We start from the raw sequence: 26,558 nt of genomic DNA on the forward strand, positions 1-26,558 counted from the left end.
TTATCAGCTCCTCAGTTCCCATACTAGCATGCTACCCCTGTCAGTCAGTTTAGTGTTAAGGCTCAATGAAGAGGCTCTGCTATCAGCAAATGAATGAACTGGAATGCCTGGAGGAAGAAAAGATGAAATAGCTCCAGACCACAGGAATCACACAGACTGGTAAGCGATTGGAGGTTATAGTACAAATGTAAACAGGTGAAAACGGACAGACATTTCTGTTAAAAATAAGTTTAGTAATTATTTATAACAAAACTGCATTCATTTCTTTTTAAATCACAGAGGGATGAGGAAAAAAAAAATAAAAAAAAAACAACCACTGAGCCTGGCTACTTGTAAGTAGGTCCTCAGTAAAAGCTGCCCTTAATCACAATTCCAGAGTTTGCAGGAGGTACGTCAAATGAAAAAGGACAAAGGACAATGAGAAAAATATGTACATGTTTCCATAGACAGCTTCTATAAATGTGACTCTAATTTTCTTAACTCATTTGCTAATAGAAAGGTCAGGCAAAATCCCATACAGGGCATACGCTTTTTCCAGAGGAATACACTGATAACCATATGCTACGGAGATCCGAAGCAGTAAATCAGTCTCTCTAATAACAGCCAGATACTTCATGAGAAGCAATTTTCTGTAGCACTTTCTGCAAAAACTCCTTTCACATTTATGAAAATAAGTACAGCATAACATAAGGTGAAGTTGTACTGTGTTTTAAAAACACTGTGCTAATAAGAAGGGCAACCTGTTTAGTTTTGATATCCAAGTATGCCATCTTCCAAGACCTATTTCAGTTGCCTTGAAGAATTAACAGCCAGAATTTTCATCAGCATTAATTTCTCAGAATGAGAATAAAGAGATGTTTGCCTTAATACTGAAGGTAACAGAGAGCCCATGGTACACTCCGTAATCAAAGGCTACTGCAGAGCTGGCAGAAACAAGTAGTACCCAACACGATAACAAAGCTTCTCTCTCCCTGATCATCTGTGAAAAGCAAAGTGTAACAATACGCATGCTGATTTAGTGCATTTCTTTCAAAAGCTTTACAAGCTGTACTCATACAAGTGGGTATTATCAACTCCATTTTTACAAATAGAGGACTGATGTGTGAAGAAACTAGAGTGATTCCCTTGAAGGAGAACTAATTTACCCAGGAACAACAGGAACAGATCCTAGAGTTCTCTATAATCCCTAGTATAGCTTCTTGACTAGTTTGGGATGACTAATTCGGGACTTGCTGAGAGAAAAGGTTTCAAGAACTCCAAATTCAAGTCAGTGGGCATCAATTTCTGAACCACAATATCTAGGGACACCTAAGCAATTTTACCAATTGTTTCATACTACAAATCGGTGAATCAAAGGGGGAGAAGGGTGGATGGAAGAAAATGCTGCTTTATGCACTAATGCTTCAAAGATTATCTACAAAATCTCTTTACGGGACTGCTAGTCATCCTGGTCTACAATACAACCATGACACAGTTCACCACTCCAAGTAGGCTCAAGCAGTGTTTTCCTCCTTCCTTTGGCTCAGTTCAAAGGGAGACAAAGATTTTCACAGATACCAAGCACTCATGTTCTGATTTATAACAGTTCGGCTCCATTCTGAAGACCACAGGTCTTTTTCCTTCCTCATTTTTTATGGATTTGATACAATCTACAATAGTAGCAGCTACTGGGAGAGAAAAAAAATGGTAGAGGGTATTTACTGACTTCATTCCTAGGCTGAATATTGTCTTGAAATGTGCAGAAAGTGATGGGTATTTTTTATAGCTGCTCTGTTATACTAAGCACAGAGAAATCTATCTGCCACAGAGAGACTTCTACCATTACTTAATGGCAAGCATCTCTGGACATCTAGCAATAAAGTAGATATAGATGATAACCCATAGATAATGGGATGTCTCCCATTAGACTAACAATTTACAATAGATATGCACCTTCTGCACAGAAGTTCCTCTAGACACATCTTCCTAAATATGTCAGAAAGGGGATCTTTTAGAAGTGCAATCTTGTATGTAATAGATCATTTGTTGGTTCAGAAAAGCTTATCAGCATGCCAGTGTGTTTAGTTACCTTCTCCCCATACCTTTAGAAAGGCCACAAACATATTCTGCATATATAGTCTGCAAGAGCACAGCAAAACAGTGGAATGCTCTAAGACAGGAACATGGTATAACAAAAGCCTGCATGAACACCAATGGAAGCATAAATCCCAACACTACCCACACTTCACAGTACCCCAACCCATCCTGAACTCCAAAAATCACTCCTATACAAGAAACAGAAAACAACAAATACTTGAAGAAACCAAACTTATTTATTACTATCCAAAATAATGCACTACTTTGGAAATTCTCCTTATTCCTGCTATGCAACACACTGGCAAAGTTTAGGTTATAGGGTGTAGTTAATGTCTTCTTCTTTTTACCTATTAGTACAAGGACTGGGAAACTAACTGTAAGTTTATCCAGCCAAATAACTCTCAAGGCCAAGAAGTAGATACTTCAAAGGTCAAGATAGTGCTAAGTAATACATACAACCTCTTGACATACCATCTTCTACCAATTAACCTCAAGTCCTAAATGAACATAAATTGCAAAATATTCCACTGAACTTATTTTAATATTTGAACATTCTTATGAGTTACTCATCCAAGTCAGCTATTTATACATACCATTCTCCCACCTGTTAAATGAAGGTCCCAGCTTTTTCACTTCCAAGAAGTTACTCAGGACTCATTAACTAAAACTGTTAAAAGTTTACCTAAGTACACTGAAATCTAAGATATGACATATCACCCTTCTTATTTATAGCAGCCAGAGCTAAAGATGTGGGCTACCTCTATACTAAACAATGCACTTTTCTGGTAATGTCCTCTTCATCCAGAGGGAACTATTCCAGCAAAGATACTTCTACCTACTTGTCTACCACTGGGAAAAATATTCTTCGAATTCAAAGGAAAATTGTGCTGCCCTTATTGTTCTCTGCTCTGGTCTGTCTGCTAAAATGGCTATGTTGGTTAAACAACAGCCAAAGCCTTGTTAGTTACATATTGTCTTGGAAAGATACTTTGGAAAATAATTCACTTCCCTATTCATCAATTTGGGGGTAGGAAGTCAAGCAAGTACAGACATCACTGCATTCCTGACTCTCCAATGTCTTGTGCACAGCTTTACACACTTTGAAGGAAATATGCCACTCTAAGTAAACTTTGCTTTCCATCTGTTCTGTATCTGCACAACCAGCCAGGCAAGGTGCAAAGCAGTTCAAACATGATTAGCTTTCAACAGTTAATAATGCACTGAATTTTAAGATTTAACCTGAGAAGCTCACTAGGAACAAAAGATTGGGATGAAAACTCAACTATATTCTAGCACGCATGAGTAATATTTCACAGATTTCACACTATTCCTACAGGACGCTCTCCTCTTTTCCTGCTGCATTTTAAGGGCTTGAATTTCACAATCTTCAAAATGAGAATCAGGAAGGAAGAATACTTACTATGCAGAACAAAAGGCAGTTTACACTTCAGGCCTTCCTTGCACTTACCTACACTGGTAGGAAATATATCCTCATTGTTGATTTGCACCTCGATCCAGTCCATGAGAAGGTTCATATACTGGGGTGCTGGCAATGCTGTGGGCTTCTTGTACTTCATGTCATCCTGCCACCGGTACTCATACTTAGGGCCTCCAGACATCACTGGGCAGGTCCTCTCTGTGCAGAACTCACAAATAGTTCCATAAATGAGGTTGATGCGGTTGAAGAAGTCGACAACATGGACTGCCACCCAGTCATTTTGGTCTTCTCCACTTGGCAACTGCACCGCTGCTTTCAAGTCCACACCCGAGTTCAGAGAGGCCTGGGCTCGTTTATGAAGCTCAAATCTCTGGGTCCCAGGTTCAAACTTGCGTTTAGGACGGAAAGTCTTATCCTTATTAAAGACTTGCTTGAGTGCTATGGACATGTTTGTCAATGTTTTACCTTGTAGCAACTGGCAGAGAAGCACAGTTGAGATTCAGTGCAGGTATTCAAAAACAGTTGCTCCCTGTTACAGGTCCTTCAGATCCAATTTTTTGTCACAAGAGCTCTTGTTGCCTTTAAAGTGGTCTACTGGCTATTCCTCTTGAAAGCCTTCCTGAAAGGTTCATGTTCCTAAGGATATGAAGAAAATACAGCAGTAAGCTCAAATCTGATCCTATCAATCTGTTACTGTTTGCTATCATCTTCTAGTAACAACGAACTGAAAAGCAAATTTGAAATATATATACATTAAAAAAAAAACTTAAAAATCAGCCAAACTCTAACCTGATGAACACTTAAACTAAAAAGCCTTTTTCCCCCCTTTTTTTCAGAATTAAGGAATTAAACACGCTGCCTTTTTAAAAGGCATCTACCCAAATGATGTTCTCAAGTCAGCATAGGGATGGGAATTAAATATACCTTATATAAAATATATCTTATATAATAACTGTCCATTTCATTTACATATGTTTTACACTGAGTGCACCCCATACATAATACACCTGTAAATTTAACAGAAATACTGCATGACAATTTAGAGTTCCTAAAGTGGCAGATGGTGCTACTAAGTTTTCACCATAGTGTTATTCTTCTTCTTTTCTTCGTCTGTATCTGTACTACATGATACTTGATGGGAATGGTCCGTGTTGTAACTTTTTGTATCTGTACTACCTGATACTTGGTGAGAATAGTCTAGCGCTGTAACTTTTTAGTGCCTAGAACAATACCACTGTGTTAAGCGGGATACAAATAAGTAACTAACAAGGTCTTGGAAATCTGTGAGAAAGAACAGCGGTTGGTCACATATAGATTCGGTGGCTTCCAGCCACAGAATCACCATGAGAAGCAGTCAGCATGAAGGTCAGAAGCTGAAGAGTAATGAAATAGCAACCCCCAAAGTCAAGTGTGGCCCCCGAAATAAGTCTGCACGTGTGCGCAGTATCATAGCCTGGTTATGCAACCGGGGCGGAGTTGGGCTAGACTCCCTGCACTTGCTGGCCCCAGGTGCCAGGACTCCTGCCTATCGCAAGTAATCATAAATGCCGGAGTTTTCCGAAGGAGGGAGAGGCTGCTACACAACAGAGGACCACGTTGCCTCCTCGGGGACGCCCGAAAAGATTGTTCCTGCCGACTCTCTCTCTCACCATGCAGACGATCGGGACAAGCATTGAGGTGGTCCTTCTCGAGATTACCATCGGGTCGGTCTGTTTGTAAGTATCTGCTAATAAACTGCTTGCTACTGCAGAGTGTTTGTGTGTGTGTGTATGAATTTGTGCTGGCTTGCCAAACCGGATGCTTTGGCCCCTGGGAATCTAAATAGAACAATGTCTATCTAAAGAAAAAAATCCATGAAATACACTTTGTTCTGTATTTTTAATTAATGAGCTATTTGTTTACACAAACCTCATAGAATCTATTGAGAATGAAATAGAAATTATTTCTGTGCAATACTGTGTAAGTTTGGCAGAAATGTATATGGATTGTTATCATTCTTCACTTATTTGGGGGAATTCAGTAGTGATCTTAACTTTCTATTGAACTGTGTAGAAATTAAAAAGCAATGTTGAAGCTGCCATTTTCTTTAAAGCTCTATTCAACTTCTCTGTAGGGAAATACTTGGCATAGTGGTTGTTAAAAAAAGAGCTCTGATTTTGTGTTCTCCTATCTAAGCTAGCCTGACTGGCAGCAACAAAATAGTTTTAACAACTAGTCTGACTAAAAAAAGCCTTTTTTCATTTACATACGTATGCATGTGCAGGAGAGTATTATCATCAGTAAATGCAAGCAACTAATCATTGATGGACTAGCTAGTGGCTAGTTCAATGAGTCAAATTAAAGTCCTAAAAAGAAACCATTTCATGCTTTGCCTTATTTAAACTAAAAGACTAAAATCTTACATATGCACAGAACTACAAAAACCCTACCCTGTTAGCATCTAGCATGCTCCCATGATTCCATTCTTCCCTTAAAAGAAAGCACTCTCATGAAAATTTTTCTGGATTGTATGTACCAGACACTACATTCTTCTGAAGACAGTTGCCCAAGGCTTTGCTGAGGGGCAGAAAGGTACAGAGAAAGGCGCTGCTTTCTCTCAAGCACCACAAGAGAGTAAAACATACCTAAGCAAACAGAAATCCGACATTCTAGACAATGTCTTCTTCACCACAAAATAGAACGTAATAGCCATTAAAAAAAAAAAAAAAAAAAAAAAAAAAAAAGCTAAAAGGTTAGCACCCAGCCAATTTTCCAGTAAGCAGTAACTAAACAAAACTGTCATGGAAGTTCCTGTTTTTATCATTGAGATGACACATCTTCACATTGCCTTGGAGGGATACTCCAATCAGGAGTTCATAAACAGTCATTCTTTCAGTGCCAGCAAAGTGTGGGAAGTTCAGGGATGAAAACAGTCCTCCAGGGAGACTATTGTCTTATCTGATAGGCTTCTTGAAGTAATGCTCAAGCACAGTCCAGACTGGCTGACACCTGAGGTAGGTTGGGGAAAGAGGCCTTACAAGATACCTAGCCTCGGATTTCTTTAGTTAAGTGACACTGGCAGGAAATGAAGGAATTTTAAAGAGATGGCTCTGCCCTGCAGTTTGTTATGCTGAATCCCACAATTTCCAGCTCTCACAGGCTTTGTGGCAGTTGGCTGTTTGTTTGAAAGCCCTTCAAAGAATAGGTGAGTACTGCTGCTTACACTGAGTTTGTAACTGACACACTTGGAAACGGCACGGAGCCAGTGTCCCAGTTCACTCAAGTTTTACAGTTCAGGTAACTACATTTTCTTCTTCTTCAATACACCTAGAAGTATTATGTGGCTACTTTGATTCTTTCATCTTCAAAAAACACATTTTATTGCATAGTACTCACTGGTGTTATTTTTTTTCAAGAACAGAAGATAGTGTTTTTATGAGTTATTTCCTACTTAATATACACAGAACCATACTAAATATGTACTCCTTCCCTCTCCTCTCCATGTATTTCGTAAATGTAAGTTTGTATAACAGAAAATAAGAAACAGAAGAAACAATCAAAACATTCAGCAAATAACTCATCTCTTTCCACATCATCTCTATTTCAAGTGTCATTGTTAAAATTGCCCTTGGAAACACACATGCATCACCTTCTAGGCCAAATTCTGCACAACAACTAACACAGAACATTGCTATGCATCCAGAAGAAACTCTGCTTTAACAGTCCAAGAGTGTATCTGAACAAACCAGAAGCTCCCACATATTTTCTACTTGCAGAATCTTCTCTTCAGCATATTGCAATAAAAACTAAGCCTCTTCCTCTTTCATCTCCCTTCCACTTCTCCAGATGTAAAGCTGGATTCAGTTCTTGGAAAGCTGGACTCTACAAGTCAGACTCATTGCCTGCGAACCAATGTGCTTTGTTGCTCATACATTTTCAGGTGCAAGAATACAAGGCAGATAAGCATATGGTCTGAATTTCACAGAAATAATCTGGTGTCTTGAAATCAAAATAATTTTGCGCATCCTGTTTCATGAAGATCTTTTCCATGTCATTAACCTTCTTCTCCACTCAAAGGCTGAAAGGAATGAACAAAGAAATAAACACAAATTTTGAGAGCAGGCACCTCATTTCCAAAACAGTAAGTTTTACAGCACTGCCCTTACTCTCACTAGAGTAACCAGTTCAGTTAAACTTTTCTAAAAACTTACAAAGATCATCACCATCACTTTCCTGGAAGAAAAAAAAAAATCTTTCTCTTTAGTCTCAAAGAGAAAAGAACAGGCTGAGCTTTGTCATATGGCTCAGTAGAGTACCTGATTTTCACCCGAGATTCACAGACACCTTAGGCTTGGATCCTTTGGAAATTTAAACTAATGGGAAAGCTCTGGCAACGGCCTGCAGGTTCTAAAAACATCTACTTTACTAGACAAGAAAGTCATGGTAGTTAATGTTAGGATGGACACTGCTCTGCTTTGAAACTGGACTGAATCACTAAGTCATTGCAGAAACTCATTCACCATTAGACTTCAACACATCACAGACCAACTTTGTTTGAATCAACAATGAATGATGGGAGGTTTGCCATTCCATCCTATTGTCAATTAGAATTTTGCAGTATTAGACTCAAAGTAAAGCTATTACTTCAAAATTCTACAGCATTAGCAAAAGTAAAACTTACCAGTTAACCTCAACAATAAAAGGTAATCACTAATCAATGCTGTGTTTGGTCTTCTGTAGAAACATGCATATATGAAATTTTAGACCAACTTCATAGTAACTTGTAACATAGTAAATATCAGGTATTTACAAAGGCAACATTTGGAAATAATAAACTGGTCCTACCCACACAGGTACCACAAATAAACAAAACATCATCACCATCATTTCTGAGTCATTGCTAAACTAAAAACATATCTTCGTATACTTTTTATTATGTAACAGGCAACAACAATGTTACATGACAAGCTTGGTTTGTAAATGCACACCTTTCATCAGAATACTCTAGTGAATGTTAAGCAAGTTCTAGAGAGCTACTTGAAAAGTAACTGGTATGATTTCTATTTTATTAATTAAGAAAGTGAAGAGATACAGCCTGTCCAGTATCAGATACACCTAAAGTCTGTCTATTCAGCAAGACATTTTCTGAAACCCAATTCATCTATTTTTTTTTAATGTAAGTCTCCAATCTGAGTATTCACCTACTCTGTTTCATAGCCAGATGAAGCCTATAGAAAAGCATGATTGATCCAAATCTCATTAAGATCAAAAATTTTACAAGTTTATCATGTTTGGCTCCATACTTTACTGTCCATACAATGGGCCATTTTACCACCTGCAGCTACCTGAAACAACAGGTATCGCTTGTACATTACATGGAGTGCTTGTCCCTTTCTTAACAAGCAAATGTACACTTTTCCACTTCCAGAATCCTGTTTGACAACCAGTATCTTACTATTTAATGCATAGGTTCTCCATTTAACAAATTCAAGTATAAAAAACTATTCAGTAAGTGAGAGCCTGTCTTGGAATCTGAAACATGTTTCCCACATACACAGTGAGGAACAGCCAAGTGCGTAGGAATAGTGACGTTCCACGTAAATTTATGCAGTCATTGGAAAAAAAATTGCAATTCTGTGTACCAAGAGTGAAATTCTCATAGTAAGAGCTTCTTCATGAGCAAAAAAAAAAAAAAAACAAAAACAAAAACCAAAAACGAAAAACCAAAAAAAAACCCCACTACACCTTACTAACCTGTAATGAAGACAAGGCAATGAAGATTTGCCTTGTGGTCACACCAGCATTGAAAGGTAAAGGAAAAAGTACCAAAGCAAATTAAAAAAATCTAGGATACTGAGAATATGTTTCTAAAACACAACATACATAAGCATGGGAATCAGCATATCCTTTCCTAAATCCCATACTATCCTCAACAATCTTGTAAGATCCATAAAGACTAGAATCCCAGACAGAACGATGAAAGGTGTCTCTTTATTACTGCGAGAACTGGAAGCATGCACAGAAATGCACAAACAATGACTCTGTCTTCCATGTGCTGGCACGATAGTGTCTCCATGCCTTTTATGGTGAAAGTTCTGAAAAACAACCAAAACTATTATGGAAAAAAAGTCTTGTTGCAGCTCTTGTGCACACTTTTCACTGGAAATCTAGAGCATGCAGATTAAGACACAAAATAAAAGCAATAGAATGGTAGCACCCAGCGAAAGGAAACAAATTGATGCTTCAGGTCAAGAATTTTCTATTGTTTATGATGGCAGAAGTCGGAGCATCTTTAGAAAAAATTCAGAACTTAGTTTAAAGTCCTGCTCATGAAAGGATTCCTGTTTTTTTGGTTTGGTTTGATCTGTTTGTTTTTCCCCCAATTTCTTCCCTTTAGATCAATAACAACTTTCTCCTTCCGTTTCTAAACTAAACTAAAAAAAAAAAAAAAAATAAGAAGCAGAAGACAATGGATAACTGCCTGTAAAACTGCCTGCTTTAAAAATGAAAATAATCATGTAACAAGACAAAGAGTATTTAAATTGGATCAACTTCTGCCTGAAAATATCTGATATATTAATATTACAGAGACATTTGACAAACGGAATATAATCATGTTTTATCGACTCTGCCAAAAGGCACAGAGCTTTTTCTAGGGATAAAATTAAAAATAATAAACAGAGTTAAAGAACAGGGCCAATCCATCTAATGTAACTGAACAGCAATGGCTGGAGGAGAGGGTAAAAGAGATAAAACATGATATTTATAGTTCTTTGTGGACAAACAGAATTAACTCTGTTATCACATTTACCACAAGCACATTTCAGACCAAAAAGATGAGAAGTTAGGTATAAGTTTTATACAGCAGTGTCTCAATGCCTTGTTTACAATCACTAATTCCACTTCCTTCAACAAACTTCTGTTCTATACAAACTACAACATCTCTCTTCTTTGTTTTCTGCAAATTGTTTGTTGGAAAACGCATAATTTGAGTTAAACAAAAGTCACTTCTAATATAAAGTGTTTGACTTCATCATCCTAGATAATTACATAGATGAAGCACGGTCTTCAGAATGGGATAAATGTCGGGAAGGTTCACTTTTCAACCAGTATCAATTTAGTTCATTTACACGTATTAAATGTATTACATCTCATTTGAAGTTCTGTAAAGGTATATGATCCTATACCATCAGGATACTTGGTACTTTGTCATTCCAATTCACACTGTAACAACAACCACTGCCGTTCATTGAGGAACATGTCCTTACAATAGCATATAGTTGAAGATGAACTCAGTTAGGTATCTCTCAGAACCACAGAAAAGAAACCATAGAAAATTCATGGATTAGATTAAACTGATGTTCAGCCCCCATTCCATTGTCATCCAGGAACTTAAGGCCTTATACATTCATACTCATCCAAGCATATGTAAGACTAATTTCTTGATGACTTAAAGCACTGAAAAAAGTCTCACCTTCTCCTGCTTCATGTTCCTGCTTTTTACAATGCCCTCTGTAATGCCTGGCCCAGGTGTTTATAGACACTTGCAGCTGTATGTGGCTGAGAATTAAACTGCAAAGATCAAACTGATTTTTCAGTCCCATCAATTTCCTTGATCCCTTGCTTGGCCACACAGCACAGGGAAGAGAATAGCATAACGAAAGGTCTATGTAGGAGAAGATGGGATAGATGGTACAAGCAACATGCGGGACAGCTTTTCCAGTGACTCACAGTGTGCACCATTATCATTTCAGATCTCTCAAACTCTCCAAGTATGTGCAAAACTCCCTTTAAGCAACTATGGACACTGCAATTTAACACAGTGACAGATCATGTGAGGAGGCTTGTCGTTCTGTTGCAGTTCTGACTGACCCTTTAAATGTTTTTTTTTGTTTGTTTTTTGTTTATGTTTTTTTTGTTTGGTTTTTTGGTTTTTTTTGGCTACACACCCAAGTTCTTCCAGTTCTCTCCCAGGAAAGTCTACAAGCACGAAGCTACTGGTGTCAGCTGTAGTTAGCACCGGCTAGCACTGTCACTACAGCACACTCACTGTGAGCACACAAAGAGTCTCTTCTTTCAGCTATAAAGCCTTGTGAATTGGTACCTCCTTCCACCACTAATAAAACACAGCTTTTATGAGTGCATATGCATGACTTTGCCAGCTGCCCTTAAAAATCATTGCTCTTGTAGGTTGTTAATATATGTATGTGGACTGAGTCCTTGAGCTTCCTGTAGCAGAAGTACAAATAGAACCAACTCACTAGCCATGCTCTGCCAACAAAACCTTTCTGTCTCTATGGTTGCAGTCCTCCCCACAGCAACATATGGTTCTTAGACTTATTCAGTATATTTATTCCAGAATTTGCTAAAAAAGAGAACTGTTATCTTTAATTCTTTAAGAAATACAGAGAAGGCAGGTGAAAGAAGTAATGAAATTCTAACAGCTTTGACAGAAAAAGATTAAAAAAAATAACTACATGGTGATTTTCTATGGTAACAGGCATTTCTCTCCTCCAGTTTGTTTCATTTCAGACTCTCTTTTTCTGGAGATGAAATTCTGGCTATGCTGCAGTCTGTAGGAGCTTTGATACTGACTTCAAGAGAGCTAAAATCTTACTTCTTTGAAAAAATGCCCAATAAGCTCAGCACAGGTCATACAAGTAGTAGGGAGCAGCAAAACATGTACATATAAAAATGCTCCAATAGCCTCAGATCTGTAGCCAGAGCCTTGCTCTTCCCCTTTGTGTACAGATTAACCTAAGGTCATGTGTTTCTGTACTAGGCAATACAACAATTAATCTGCTAGAAGTCAGCAGTTTATCCTCTGGAACTTCAGACACCCTGCTCTGCACCTAGCAACTAAGTTCAGTGTTATATTTGTCCTAAATCTCAGCTTTGGGACCACATATGTGGTCCACTCTAAGAAAAAAAGTCTAAATCAATATGTTGCATCTTAGAGTGTCATTTTGATTAAAATCACTCAATTTCTTTTTCAGGGAAAGCATACAGAGAAACAGAGGCATACAGTCATTATTCCTACTTGTATCTTTGGAATAATATAAAGATTTCCACAAACGCAAAAGAGATGGTGACTTTGTAGGTCGAGAGTCTGTCATACTCGTAAGTTGGCAACCTGGCAAGCCATACTGTGCTTCAGCAGCACATGGTCGCAATGCATAGCCTTTTGAAGTTGATGGTGCGGTCTGAAAGACCCCATGAGCTGTACTTTCAAAGGAAAATCAGCCACAGTGTTGCTTCATACCTGGTCCTAACTCGTAGGACTAAACCACCTGACTCAAAAGCTGAAAAGATTTTTCTCTAAAGAAATGCTCTGCTCACCAACTTGTATGCTCAAACTTATCATTTGGTCAAAATGACCTACTTTTATACACAAGGGGAAAAGTAGAGAATCAGCTAAATACATTCATCCCCATAAACTAGCCTAGAAGCTGAATACTTGGTATTATGGTAGCCATCTACACTCCAAAGCACTAAATCAGCAGTCTATTACTAGCAGGATTAATTTGTGGGAGGAAGAAGGAAAAAACAAAACAAAACAAAAAAAACGCTACTCTCACAATGTTTTCTTTGGCATCTGTGATTCATGAAATGTAATGAAAGCAACTAAATGAAGTCAGAAACATAGTAAATCAAGTATTTAGTACGGGCAAAATTACAGAGGATAACAACTATACCCTCTAAGGAGAAATAATGACCATACTCTCTAAGGAGAGCCACCTCTTCTTCACAACAATATAATTGTTGTTGTAACAAGGATTGTTCACATGGAGGGAAAAGAGTACAGAAAAAAACATGGATTCAGCTTTTTTTTAATGCAATATAGCAGATGATAGGTAGCCAGCCCATATGGTTGTCCAGCTCTGCATGGACTATCAGTCAAGCATCAATGCTGGAGTGGCTGCACACTAGCAAATATGAAGAGAACAACCATGGAATTACATTTTTTGCCCTACGTGCCCAAGCAGAATTTTACAGTTTATGATTTTACTTTATCTTTCTAGTGAATTAAACTACTTAAGCTTCCAAAGCCTTTTCTCCACCTTTGCACACTGCTCGATCCATACTGTCCTCCATGAGCCATTTACCACAGCAAACAAAACTTTTGTTCACAAATGGATCTCAAAGGAAGGTTTGGGTGTTTTTTTTCTCTTAGCTCCTGTGGTAAGCAGTTTATACTTACGGCAATATCTTGCCATTCCTTATGGTCTGGTTTTATGGTCAGTGCAACCATCACCTTGCCCAAGCTCTGAGATTAAGTTTTCTCTTTTCCCTTAAACCATTTTGCACTATTCAGAACACCACTTCTAAACAGGCAGAAAGATTTACTGTGATGGATGTATAGGACCAGGTTTTCAATCGGTATAAACAGGAAAACCTCGTTCACCAAGGATCTGGCTTTTCAAAAAAAGTCACCCATAGCTATTGCCAATAAATACTTCATACTACAGAAAAAAGGGGGAATAAAGAAAAATCATTACGTGCACAGACTGTAAAAACAATCAGCAGGAAGGTTAAGATGGGGTTTTTATTGGCTATTACAATAAGCAATTTACTCTAAAGAAAAATAATTGATCAATCCATGTGTTCTGTGTGGTCACAACAGTCACCCAGCAGGGAAAGCACACATGACTTAGTCTCTGGAAGGTGCCATTTTGCCAAAGCTAGAACTAGAGCCCTCCTCACCACCTACAACAGCTCAGTTTAGCTTTAACTAAAAAGTCAGTTGCTAATCTGAATTAAAAATAAATGTAAAGCTGGTAGAGCCTGACAGTGGTAGTGATAATTCTAATAGCTCCCTAACCAAGGAAAAAAAAAAAAAAAAAAAAAAAAGATAGATTCCTATTTATATTTGTATATACTTGTACACCTCCATGTAGCACCTGCTCTGAATCAAAAGACTGGTCCCCATCTGTCTCTGGTCCCAATCAGTGCATCTCCATTACAAAAATTTACTGGTATAACTCTAGAATTTTAGTAGGGAAGTTTTGTGCTTATGTTTTTTAATCAACCCTTGAAATTGCAATGTCTCTTTCTACCATACCACATTTCATAGCCTCAAATCTCAGACACTGTGGTGGACAGGACAGCCTAGAGAACTGATATAAGCCATTAAATTCCTGACACATTATGATCCCCTAGATGCTGGGAATTCTATGTGGCAGGAGAGGCTGTCTTTTCAAAGATCAAATCAGTGATGGTTACTGCTGTTATAGAATTCATAGCATGTCTAATACACCAGTAAGTACCTGCTTGTATCATATATATCTATAGAAGTTCTGTTTCCTCAAAACAAGATCTTTTAACATTCACACTCTCCTATAACCCATAAGACATCAGAGGCACAGGTTGGTGCAGAGTAATCATAGCAAAAAACAAAATCATTGATGAGAGATAACAGGTTTGATGAGATCAGAGGCAGGAAAGCCACCAAAATACGTAGAGAAGGTACCAGGCTAAAAAGCCATGCACTTCTTGCACAGCTACTCAGACATTGGGTTTTCTAATTTTATTTATTTATTTGGCAGCTCACTCCCAGACTGTGATTCTAAAAATACAGTACTTTATTATTCACGGATCTGCCACAGGTGGAAAACTAATTCCCTGTCAACATTCTAAGAAGGCTGTAAGATACAAATATTGCAGATAATTTTGAAAGCCTCACATGAAACATAATTTGTACATTCAAGATAATTTATTTAGAAGAAAAACAGCAACAAAAACATCCTCCCAGAACTTCATTTATTGCTTGATATTAGGAAGTGATTAGTGCCTGAATTTTCTCCCCATTTCAACTACTCATAGTCTTCCAAAGAGAAATCATTTGACTCAGCAACATGCATGAAAAATCCACTGTTTCCTAAAATATGACCTAGTTATCATACCCTGCTGACATTATAGTATCAATGAATCTGTTTTATCACTGAATGTTTCCATTACCAGGTTCTGAATCCCACTTCCATCTATTCCACATATATATTCTGCAAAACCTGGAAGATACTGATGTTTGTTTGTTTGTTTGTTTTACTGTATGTTTGGTATTTCTAGTACATGGCCTTGACGTGTTTTTTCTACATTTTAATTTATCCATTATAATTTTACACAGTATTTAACAGTACTGAGAATACTGCTTATGTTCTCACAAACTTTAGCAATGCAAATTAATTTCTCAAATGGCACTGAGCCAAAATAACCTTAGCCCTACTGCCCTTTAGGTTATTTTTGTCATTCATTTTGTCATGCCTGTAAGGCCAGAATCGACCACCCAATTCTTCACTCACTCACTCTAAAATAAAACCCAATTAACTCCAGCTAAGGCGGAGACAGACATATGCAGCACTCATGGGAATTTAGAGTAAAATTCACTACTCGGATTCCTTCTTTTATTAGACATGCCTAAGCCAGCATGAGAAACTGCGGCATATGTAATATAGAAATTTGGAAAACATGATGACTATAAGGGAACATAATAATTAAAAGGAGAAAACTTCAAGCACTGACTACGTTAGCTGTAAGTATAACAGAATAATCCAGTACTTCCAGGAAATCAGAATTTTCCAATCTCTAGTAAGTATCATCATCATCCTGTTTCTTTCAGTTCCAACCTTTTTTTAAAAATAAATACGAATACCAATACTAGCCTTCCAGTAATTAGCAATTACTAACAGAAAGAAAATTAATCAAAACAACAGGCAGAACTGAAAGTTATCAATGAATGGTGTATTCTGAAAATAAAAAAAAAAAATTGCAAAGTGAGAAATATTCACATATACTCAGATTCATGTATATTCCAATCATTGGACTTCACATAGGAGTTAAATCCAGTTTATAGCAACAAAAAGGTCATTTTGACATATTTCAGCATAAGAAATCAAACACTTTCAGAGGCAGATCCAATCTCTCCAAATGCCTAATCCAGAATTATATTAATATAAACATACTGATACATCTTGAAAGTCTTGCAACTATAATAAATGTGTAAGAAAGCTAGGGCTATTGAGCAGGCTTTAAAAACTGCAATATTAAATATCTGATGTAATTTTGTGAAGCAGATTATATCTACAGAGAGTCACATAGATGTAATGTACCTCTTCTGGCCTAGAGAGTGATAACAGAGTCCTGTTGTATTCTACAGAGTTCCTCAAAGCTCACACATCTGATGTAACCACACATTTTTCAGAAGAGATACCACTGAAGGCAGAGTGTAATCCTTAATTTTCAATATGTAACTACCAATCCAACATCCTTTATGCCCAAAGAAATAGTATTCTCTCCAAAACTCCACAGAACAGCTAACAGCTTTGGTAGGCTGGACACATAAAACTTGCTTTTCGGCAGCACTCTCTAGAGATACGGACTTATATTTCATCTGTCTATCAGAGATACTGTATCCAGACTGAAATAGGATACTCCCTTCCACAAACTAACCATGCCTTGCTCAGAAGAGATTTCAATATGAGATTGCTACAGCATAAGGAATAAACTTATCCACTTGCTTCTGATTTGTCACATCCCTTTGTCATTAGGGATGTTAGATTAATTACAGCATGGACTCAGTTATTCCTGTACAAGCCAAAGTTATGAAACAGATGCACTGGGCAAATAAATAAATAAATAAATAAAATACAGGAAACGCTATGTCAAGCATTACAAGCATTAAACTTCTTGTCTGCTTAAGACTTCACATTGTTTTGGTTTCTGAAACATTATCAGATGAAAGCAATTAGTCTGGAGTGCAGATGGTGCAGTGCTGGACTGCTATTTATACTAACGCTTAAGAAGATGAGACTTTGCTGGAACAGATTCAAAGTGTGTGCAATGTCCAAGGCAGCAAGCTGAACTGCTGCATTGATTCAGCTGCATTTGGGGTTTTCTCTGTAAAGACCTAACAGACTGGGTAAGAAAAGGGGACACTGATGAGGAATACAATGAATCAATTCATTGTTTCAGGCCTCACCAGCTCTGAAATCCAAAGCCAGCTCCACTGTCAGCCCGCCCTTTGAGCTGAAACACCAGCTTGCTCATAGAAAGATTACAGGAGTAATCTTTCAGTATAAAGACATTTTCTCACTCAAACTACAGTTGTTCTACACAGAGCATAAGAATTAAGTCATGCTTTTCTTTCAAGACAGATGTAAAAAGGAATAGACAGAATAGCACAAAACTGTCCTCAAAGATTTAAATTTAGCCTATAATCAAATCAATAACTTTTTTTAAAGTAAAACAGCAATCTTTTTGTAGGCATATGTGATTCTGCTTACATTTAAACTTCAAATCCAGTTTCTGTTCTATTTTTTTGGTGGTCAGATATCAGTTGTTCTCTGTTCTCATAACCATACACTTTCATTCATACTTACTGATCTGAAACAAACAGTTATTAGCAGTGCAATACAAATTTCCAAAGGAAGACTACATTGGCAACTCCACAGAAGATAAGTAGCAATAACCCCTTTTACTGTTTTTACTGGAGGCAAAGAGACCATTTCTGGTCACGCTGTACCTCCCCTCCACAAAATACAACAGAATGTTGGTGACATCCTGACCAGAAAAAGCATGAACAGCCAATTCTTCAAGAAGCTTTAACATTTCAGAAAATGCACTTGCAATTCCTCCATTCTATAGCATTGTTTTAAACTGGCCCACTAATGGCAATTTTATCTCTTTTCTAAATGACAGAAATGGCAAAAAGTTGCAGGCTGAAGGGCCAAAAAATATTTAGCCAATAGACATAAGAAACCACTGCAAAAATTAGTTTTAGAGAATATGACTTCTTTTCCTACTTTCTGCATGCATTTAGAAATAAATCTTGTGAACTTTGAAGCCCTTGATAGGTCTGAAACATAATTCTCAAATAAGATGAAATACAGTGGATTCTACATTCCTTCCTTTAACTAATCTAATCAAACAAGATCGACTTGCCTAAGGAGAAGCTTAGCTTGGATCATCAAGAACAGTACAGATCATCACAGGATTCAATGTGCCTGTCAGCATGACTGTAGCAATATAAACACAGCGATCAGACCATAATCAAATCTCAGAATTTACAACTGACGGAGTAGTAAGCACAACACAACAGTGTAATATGTATCAGCTTAGCTTAGTGCACTACTGATCACAATCCCATATTAGGAGCAACTAGTGGCTGAAGAAATCTAATAAGTGCAAATAACAAGAGTTCAGCAACTCCACCTTTCTGGACAAAAATACCAGATTACATGGCATAATAAATAATCACACATCACTGTAGAAGTGCCTCCCAAGACTGCTGCAACAGATTATGAGACCTAAAATAAAGGATGACTCTCCTTTCTCACCTTCCTGCAGAGCCTGTATCCATCCACAGCAGTATTCCAGACATGACAGCTATCCCACCTTGTCTTCATAACTGCAATGCGATCATAGTCCTCCAACTGCACATGGATACCTAAGTCATTATGTTTATTCCCCATGCTCTGTGCATTTGTACAGAAAGACAGCCAAGTATGCCGATTTCTCAAGAGGTTTCCCCATGGTGTTGTCTGGTAGGCCCTGATTTGTACATTGCATGGTCCATGTAATGCTCATCTTCCTTCATCTTTCTTAGTTTAAAGCCCTCTTTACTAGGATGGCTAGTGTGTTGCCAAAGAAGCTTGTGCTTCAGTTACTGAGGTGGATCTCTTATCTTTCAAGCAGATATCAGTCTTCAAATAGGGTCTTATGATCATAAAAAACCAAAACTGTATTGCCAACATTAGCTGTGCAGCCAGTTGCTGCCTCACAGTATTCTTCCACTTCTCTTCACACCTCCTCCCTCACTGTCATGACAGAGAAGAAAACTACCTCCACCCCCACATCCCTGACTACCACCCCCCAAAACTCTGTAGTCATATTTGATACTTTCCAAGTTGCTCTTGGCAGGATTATTGGCGCCTCCATGGAAGAGCAGCAGTGGGTAATAGTTTTCTAACTATTGGACAACCTTAGTAAATCTCTCCACAGCATCCCAGATCCAAGCCTCCAGCAAGCACCAAACCTCCCTAGACAGGAAGTCAGCTCAGCAGATGGGTCCCTCTGTCCCCTACAGCAAGATTCACCAACTACTATCACCTGCCACTTCCTCTGAGTGCTTCTGTGTGTCTCATGGTCCATTGGCCCAGATACTTTGCTTCAAAGAGCAAGCAGGTCCTCCTCTTTTTTTAGGGCAGCGAACCTGATGCTACCTGCTCAGTAGTTGCAAGACTTCAAGAGGAGTAGGAGCCTTCTGGGCTCCTTTTTGTACCTTCTGGATACAAGAAGTCACCAGCTTCCAGCCTTTGCCTTTCTCAGTGTTACCACTTACCACCCCACAAGGCACAGAGTCCATCTCATCTCCACTGCAGCTGGAGGTTGGGAGCCTTTAAGTCTGTCTGAGTGAAAGCCTCTGACTTGGCAGAGACAGTGACTCTAACAGCTACCAGGGACCATGCCCTGTGATGTATCACAACCGTACCTGAGGATGCGTACGCTGCTCTGAACAGAGATAAGACCCTTCTGCACAAACTGCTCCCTCTTCTGGCTCCTCTTCTGCTCTCTAGGCCTGGCTTTTATATAATAAGCTTCTCCCTAGCGCGGATAAAAGGGTGCTTGATTCTCCCTAACTAGGGGTCAGCTGGAATAAAGGCTGCAGCTCATCATGGGCAACCAACAGAGCTTGTTAGCAGCAGCTAGACCATACTAGAGCTTCCCAGGAAAAGTTAAGGCCTCCTGTAGCTGTCCTTAGTTCTCCTTAGCTGTCAGCAGCAAGAAGGAGGATTCCCAGAAAATCCCCACAACCTCCAAAGCAGTTCTCAGAAGATCTAAACAGAGCCCAGAAACTGCTGTGCAAAATGCTAAGTCTGCTGCCTGCACTCTCACGGTTAGCTGCGCTCTCCCCAGTCCACAGTGCAAGCCAAAACTCTTCTCCATTTATACCAGAGGCAGTACAGTTTGAAATGACATCCTGCTCTGTTGTTACAAAAACACGCTAGCAGTCTTGAAGAGAATTAAATACAGTGCTAGGTTAAACTGAAATCTGTTCTGAGCTCAGACAGGTATTGTCTGATTCTTGCAGCAACCTCCTTCCTCCCATATGTTCCAGACAACTTGTTACTGAAGAAAGACTAATAAAGGGTTTAGGAGACAATCCTAGCTGTTTCACAGACAGACTTCTGCAGATACAGAATCTCAATTAGCAAAACATGCTGTATATATATTTCTCTATTCTGGAATCACAAACTACACAGAAAATGAATCAAATGTCACTGGATTAATAGGGAACTTCAGTTCAAGCATGATGTCTGAACTATTTCAGATGTGAAGTGTGAGAATGGATTGTATCCCCAAACAGTCCTTCACATAGAGCAAACAGAGACACATACAAATATATTTGTATGGAGCCACATGATTTGCTCCCAACTTGGAATCTGCTCCACTGCAGAAACTTATATGATCCCACATTCCTTTCAGGGCTAATCAGAGCTTTCACCTCACAGTAACCTTCCTATTTGATAATCCACCAACGACAAGAAAGAACCGCGTCTATGTGACCATTTAACACTTAAACCTCCATCATCTAGCTGGTGATGGCTGTCTTTATGATGTGACCATCTCAGATGATGACTTTCCTCCTCAAGAAAATAAAGCTAACTTGAAACTCTAATACATATACCACCTGGGGGAAAAAAAAAAGAAAAGAAAAGAAAAGGAAAAAAAAAAAAAAAGGGGAAAGTAGAAGCTGGCCTGGTTATTTATTCTCTTTTCAAAACAAGTGAACATCAATACTGTCCATCTTCACCTTATTTCAGCTGGCTCACCAAAGTTCACTGCAGCTATTCCTCAACAACAATTCCAAAGACACATTATGTATGTGTACTGTTAACTTTTGAGGTAAAATATAGAATTATATCACTAAGATACTTCTCAATTCATTTCCTAAAAGAAAGAGGCCAAACAATCCAGCTGTCTGTGTTGCTTCCCACAATAACTTTTCAAAACATGATTCAGCAAGATTTGACAGAGCACTAGAAATCTCAAAATAATTCCTAACCTCCAAAGTTTACAATAATTAGCACATGGACTGAGATGAGATCAGTTTACTGATCTCACTGAGGGAACACACATAGAGCCGAAAACTAGTTGTAGCACGCCCTCTGTCATACCTCCTAAAAGCTTTGACAGAACATGAGAAGGAGGAATTAGGGTAATCAAATGAAAGGAGGTCAGAAACCAGGTTTCATTAGCAATGAACTAAACTTTTAAAAATTATAAACATACCTGACACACACAGTTAGTCTTCAGCTCACCACGCCTGGGAAAAACTACAACATCATTCTGTTAATAGTCATCATGCTACATAGTTCAAGGTGTTTCTCACTGGCAAATTGCCATATTAAAATAAAGATGATTTGTCAGCAGCACAGAGTTTTCATTAGATAGAGGACCCTGACAGGCAGTGGCCCTCTATGTGAAGAAAAGTGATCAGAAATACTATAACTGTTTTTTTTTTTTCAATTATTGATGACATGGGATAGCCTAATGGAATTACTGTAATATAAACTGCATGCATATACTGTCAATGGAATATTAATGCATATGTGTAGCTTCTAACACTATACAGCTTTACATACAACACAGACTGATTTGCATCTGGCATCAAGAGAGGAGAGTGTAGCATGCATTCCATAGGCAGAAACCTCAATTTTCTAACTCTACATTTCAATCTTCTAGAATCTTCTTAGCTTTTTATCAGTTCATTTTTAAAAGGTTTTGCTGTCCTGCATTCTGCAGATAGTCTTAGCCTCAAGTATTGGAATATGGAGCTGAGCCACTTTACAATACAGTTAAAGCTTTCCTCTCCCATGAAAGGGGATTTGTGGGTATCATAATGAGAGAAGATGATGTGATTATCTCAGCCAGCTTTCTGCAGCGCACAGGCCCCTAAATTCAAAAGTAACAGCTTTCCAAGCTCTTACTGTCACATCTCCTTTAAAAAAGTCTGAAGTTAAAGAGATGCCATCCAAACTGCTAATCATTCTAAAAGCTAAGAAAATGTTTTTGTTATAGGCCCTATAGGATATCAGCAAGATCTGATATTTTTAAGGCCAAGGATACCATTTCAGGTGATCTAAAGGCTGCCTGTGATGAAAATGGAGGTCCTGCTCTCATGCTAGAAAGCTGTGCTCTTCTGGCCTTCTCTCCGTGACACTAGCAGCTCTACTCTGATTAGCCAGTTTAGGAAACAAAAGTAGGCAGAAAACTGTTCATTTCTTTTTCAGGGGAAGAAAAGGGGATTGGCTTTTCAGTCTAATCCACACCCTGAGCTACAAGAGTCCAATGCCTGAGATCAGAAGAGGAGACAAACATCACCATCTCTTCAGAAAGGAGCTAATCATCAGTTTGGCTGTGTGGTAAAACCTCACACTAAACTCTGTATCATCAGTGTCCTATCAGAAGTTTACTCCTGAGAGTACTTAACTGACAAAGGTCTAAAAACACATGCAGCACAAAATGTTTCATCTGCAGCTGGGAGTAGACAATTTAACTAGGTGCAGGTTTCCTATCACATTTATTGGATTCTGTGATTCAGGCCCAAGGGCTTTTCCCATCTGAAAAAGATAACATGGTGAGATGTTTGCCCTCTTCTCAGTGCTAACCAGTGCAAGTAAGAAAGCATCAGGAAATTTTTATCTCATACCACTACAGAGAAGCTTCAGTAAGTGCTAATTTTAATGGCTTCCAAGGTGAGCCATTTACAGATGGAAGAACTAATATTAGTCTAACCACTTATTACAATTGATTGGAAGCAGGTAAGAAGAGTAAAGTCACAGAAATCTGACAGAAAGTGGCTGACAGGGCAGCCAGGTGTAAACTCCCTTGGGAATCCAAGCAAAGTCTCTCTAGGGTACTCTATTTCTTTTTTTTCCAGTAGGGTTTATATATGGCCTCTTCATTTTCCCCATGGCAGGCACTCTACTAAAAAATGATTCTTTATTTCTTATCCCTGCAAGTGTTCCTTCATTTGCAGAGAGGCCACAGTAACAGGAATACAGAGAGGAATAAGGACTTTATAAACACCCAGATGAGACTGGATTTCCTATTTTACCTGCATGCCACTGGCTGAGAAAAAAATGACCACTATCTTGTAGTTTATCACCACTACTTTTTCAGCAAACATACAGGTCAATATTGAACTGAACAAGAGAACTGAGAAATTAATGTACCCTCTCTCTTAGAAACTGGTGTCATCTGGATTCAAAACTCATTTGCATTTATGAGCCTTCAGCCATTTCTTTCCCCTGACAATAGTTTCAGCTCTTTGATCAACATACACTTCTCATAATACTTCAACTCGACAACCTTGACACAAAGCCTGAGTAAAGCTCTGTAACATCCCCAAGGCATGTGGTAGTTATGGGTGTCTACTTGTAAAGATGCAGGTAAAATGCAAGAAAACTTATATTGGGACTTTGTCCACAGGCTCATCCAGTTGAATTCCGGCTTGAGATCAGAATTCAATTCAGCCGATTCCTAGTCCTAGCAATGTGATCTGTTGCTTCAGTTTTATTTTTTCAGTTTTGTTTCCAGTTCTCATTTGAGCCACAAAACTTTCACATCTTTGGTTGCTATGGCACAAAATAGTATGGGCAGTCCACAGGAAGTCCTCTCTGGTATTCACAGAAACATGACTGAGGCTACCTGAGTAAAATTACCAGAGATTCCAGTGCTTACAATTTTTACCAGGAAAATACAAGATTTGTTCTAGAGTGATTTTCTGTTTTTGAAAACAACAAACATATTAGTTCTTACTAGTGAAAAGAAAACTCTTCCACGGAATTTGGGTCCCTTGACAAATTCTAGAGAGTTGTTTAAGAGGAAAGAATTTACTGTGAAACTGAAAAAAATCCTGCATCATTAAAACAAAAACAGAGATTATAGCTACAGATTTGCTCATTTAAGCTCTTCTTCTCATTGCTGCAAGAGAAATATTTACATATTTCCAGTAACAGCCAATAATGGGTTAAAAAAGGCCCAGCATGAGACTGGTCTCAGAGTGGATGCTTTGCACCACAAGCTAGAACTGTTAAAAACCTAAGTGATGTATCTCTTCCCCTCGGTGTCTGCAGGGAAGAAAAGCTTTAATTCAGAAGACAGTAATCTTCTGGGTAAAGTCGATGTTGTCAAAGTAGGGAAGTTACAAACAATATTGTGTAGAGAGAACTCAATTCACATAAGCATCAATCATTTTTACTTGTGTCTAGCTAATCAGCACCTAGTTCAACAGGTCTCTGATCCCTAATTAGGGTCAAAAGGTTCTTCCACAATGAATATACCTCTCTCTCCTTCCGATATTAACACTACATGTTAACACTACAGGCTAACAGTAGTTACATGCTAATTACAGATTAGTTTAAACCATTTGGATATGTGTACAGACTTCAAGAAAATTAAAAGATATATATAAAAAGTAAATGCCTCCAACTAAGTCTAAGATCCTTACCTACTAAAAGTTGTACCTATATTACCTGTTAATAGCAAAATAAGCAGATACGTTGAAAGAAGAGCAGGAGAAATGTATGAATCCTTTCCTAAAACAACAAAGAACTGAAGGTGAAAGTAATTTGGAATCTCAAGGAAGGATATCTGTGGTAAATCCATGCATTAATAATTACCATATTGCTCTTGATTCTCTTTCCAGGCTTTCAAACACAAAACCATCCTTCCCACAATTTCATTCACAAATCAGCCTCTCTGCAAATCACCAAGTGTAAATAATTTATGATAATAGCACCATATCACTGCAGCACTACCATCAGCAGTAGCAAAACAAAAGGAATTCCTACAGGAGTGTTACCACATTAGCAGAGTCCCACTGTATACCTGTCATCATGTGGCTTGCTAAACAAGCTGTTTGCCTATAGCAATCTTTCAGTCTGTGACATTACTAAAGGTCCTCCCATGCGTTAACATTTTTTTTTAATACTACCTTCTAATCTCAAGAAAATCCTGCAATTCTTTTGCTGCTTACATCAGACATTCTCAAACTTCAACATTTTTTAAATTCTCTATGAAATATCCCTGCAATTATACAAGCTTAATTACAAATGGGTATGTCCCCCAGCTTTATAAGCTCTGTACACTTCAGTGACCAAATCACCTTAGTTCATATATAGATTTATATATGATCATCATAGATTGAAGAACTCAGAGATTGCCAGGAAATCTGCCTACCAAATGCCTTGTCACTTCTGTTCATCTTGATATTCAAGTTTTCTTATTGAATCAAAAGCTAGTTACAATATTCCAAATACAGAACCCAGTTAAATTGGACTAGACAGAACTAGCTATACCAAAAAGCATAGCACATAGTGCCTGTACAGGAACTGACATATCAAGTGCTTTGACTTCAGCCCACAATACTTAGGTAGTACTAACTCTGAATTGCCATCACAGTAGACTGACACTGTTTTGGGCACTTTAACACACTGGTGGCTACCTACTACAGTAGGTGGTCCTACTACAAGCTGGCCCAAAGACTTAATATTCACAGAAGTGCAAGAAACAAGAAACTAAGAAATATATTCCAGTGCTACACTGGCTGGGATGGTTCTGAAAATGGGACATTTTACTATCAACACAGGTAAATTTGGTCTCCTTGAGAGCTTGTCTTCACGAAGGGAGGCTTCAGAACAAAAACTCTCTCACTCTCAAATTGGAAGGAAGGGTCCTTCCTCATGTAAAAGCATGTTTTCATTTACAGCTGTCAAAATTTAGGCAGACTGGTCTAGTGCTGAAATAAAAGATTCTCTGCACAGAAAACTCTTAGACTAGGGAAAAAAGATTTTCATTTTAAAAGTTGTATATATATACCTATAATATATATACTCATATATACACACATACACACATATATATACATATTTTTCCAACCTAGCAACAGCAGCAAATTCCCTAGTGGAATCAATGCTTGTGCCTGCAAAGGGTTCTTCTGCTAATAAAACTTAAGCACGTTCCCAAACAAAACAATCTGTCCAAGAAAAAAGAAGTCTGTTTT

The 26,558-nt window shown here is 38.2% G+C and overlaps 1 protein-coding gene across 4 annotated transcripts in view; it reads right to left on the reverse strand.

The window, feature by feature from the left end:
- MOB3B (MOB kinase activator 3B) overlaps positions 1–26,558 on the reverse strand; it is an 84,552-nt gene that overhangs the window by 49,705 nt on the left and 8,289 nt on the right. For all 4 annotated transcript variants that reach the window (XR_009961214.1, XM_062600154.1, XM_062600156.1 and 1 more), the window contains exon 2: positions 3,545–4,150. Coding sequence is in view for 3 of the 4 variants with exons in the window: in XM_062600154.1 (XP_062456138.1) it covers positions 3,545–3,962 (418 nt within the window). In the remaining variant the exon portion in view is untranslated. The remainder of the gene's footprint in view (positions 1–3,544; positions 4,151–26,558) is intronic.

This window comes from Rhea pennata, chromosome Z (assembly GCF_028389875.1).
Source record: "Rhea pennata isolate bPtePen1 chromosome Z, bPtePen1.pri, whole genome shotgun sequence".
Classification (NCBI taxonomy): Eukaryota; Metazoa; Chordata; class Aves; order Rheiformes; family Rheidae; genus Rhea; species Rhea pennata.